The 940-nt window shown below is 38.0% G+C and overlaps 1 protein-coding gene across 1 annotated transcript in view; it reads left to right on the forward strand.

Annotated features, from left to right (window-relative positions):
• The window catches only part of LEKR1 (leucine, glutamate and lysine rich 1), a 153190-nt gene that overhangs the window by 108450 nt on the left and 43800 nt on the right, over positions 1-940 (forward strand). The window contains exon 7 of the mRNA XM_012807808.1: positions 653-730. Within this exon, the coding sequence (XP_012663262.1) occupies positions 653-730 (78 nt within the window). The remainder of the gene's footprint in view (positions 1-652; positions 731-940) is intronic.

The raw sequence follows: 940 nt of genomic DNA on the forward strand, positions 1-940 counted from the left end.
CCTCAGCCTCCCAAGTGCTGGGATTACAGGCAAGTTCAGTTGCTTTTCTTTTTCTTTAACTAGACTTCTTGGTGTCTGCTCTGTACATGTGCAGTTCAGGGCTCAGCCAGAAATGTGGGCAGAACTCATATACGGTACCTGGGACTCTCTCTGGCTCTCTCCTTTCAGCCGTCTCTCGCTTTCTAGTAGCTATGGTCGCCCCGAATACTGTCCTTTGGTTCTTCAAGCCAGAAAGCCAGGAGTTTTCTGCCAGAGTTTTAGTTCCCCTGCCTGGTGCTGACTGGGGCCTGCCTCCAGGCTTAAAATCATTTAAAAAAACAGGACCTCATGCTCTTGTCACCTCAATCCATCTGTATCCCTCCAGAGCCTCCCTGCTTTTGGTCACTTTCCAATGCCTTCACATAGGCTAGGCTTTTTTGTTTTTTAATGTTGTCCAGAGGTTATACCTTTTATTTAAATCCAGATCAGTGTGGTAGGCCCTTACTTGGTCATTACAGAAGTGGACTGAATGTTTATTTCTTTAAACAAATTGTAATATAATATGAAGATGTTAAGAAATTCTTTCTATGGATGAACAAAATAATGATATAGAAAAACATTTCTACCTAGCGATTTTGAAAAAATACATTTGAACCTGTTTTTTGTTATTTAGGAATAAATCTAACGAAGCCGATACCTATCAAAGAGACCTCAGGAAACTGGAGTTTGAATCCATTATTTCTGAATCACGGTATATGTGGCGAATTTTTAATTCATATTTTTAATAATTGAACTTGAAACCATATTTAAGTAACATTTTATTTGAAATTACTTTGATTAGCTTTTATTACTTTCTTATTACTTACATATACAATACCTAAGTCAGGCTTATAATGTCTGGCCACTGTTTATTGCTTTTGCCTCTGCCCAGAGAGGAAAATTTTAATATCACAGCTATTAA

Source organism: Otolemur garnettii, unplaced genomic scaffold (genome assembly GCF_000181295.1).
Source record: "Otolemur garnettii isolate 467f Iridium unplaced genomic scaffold, OtoGar3 scaffold00076, whole genome shotgun sequence".
Lineage (NCBI taxonomy): Eukaryota > Metazoa > Chordata > Mammalia > Primates > Galagidae > Otolemur > Otolemur garnettii.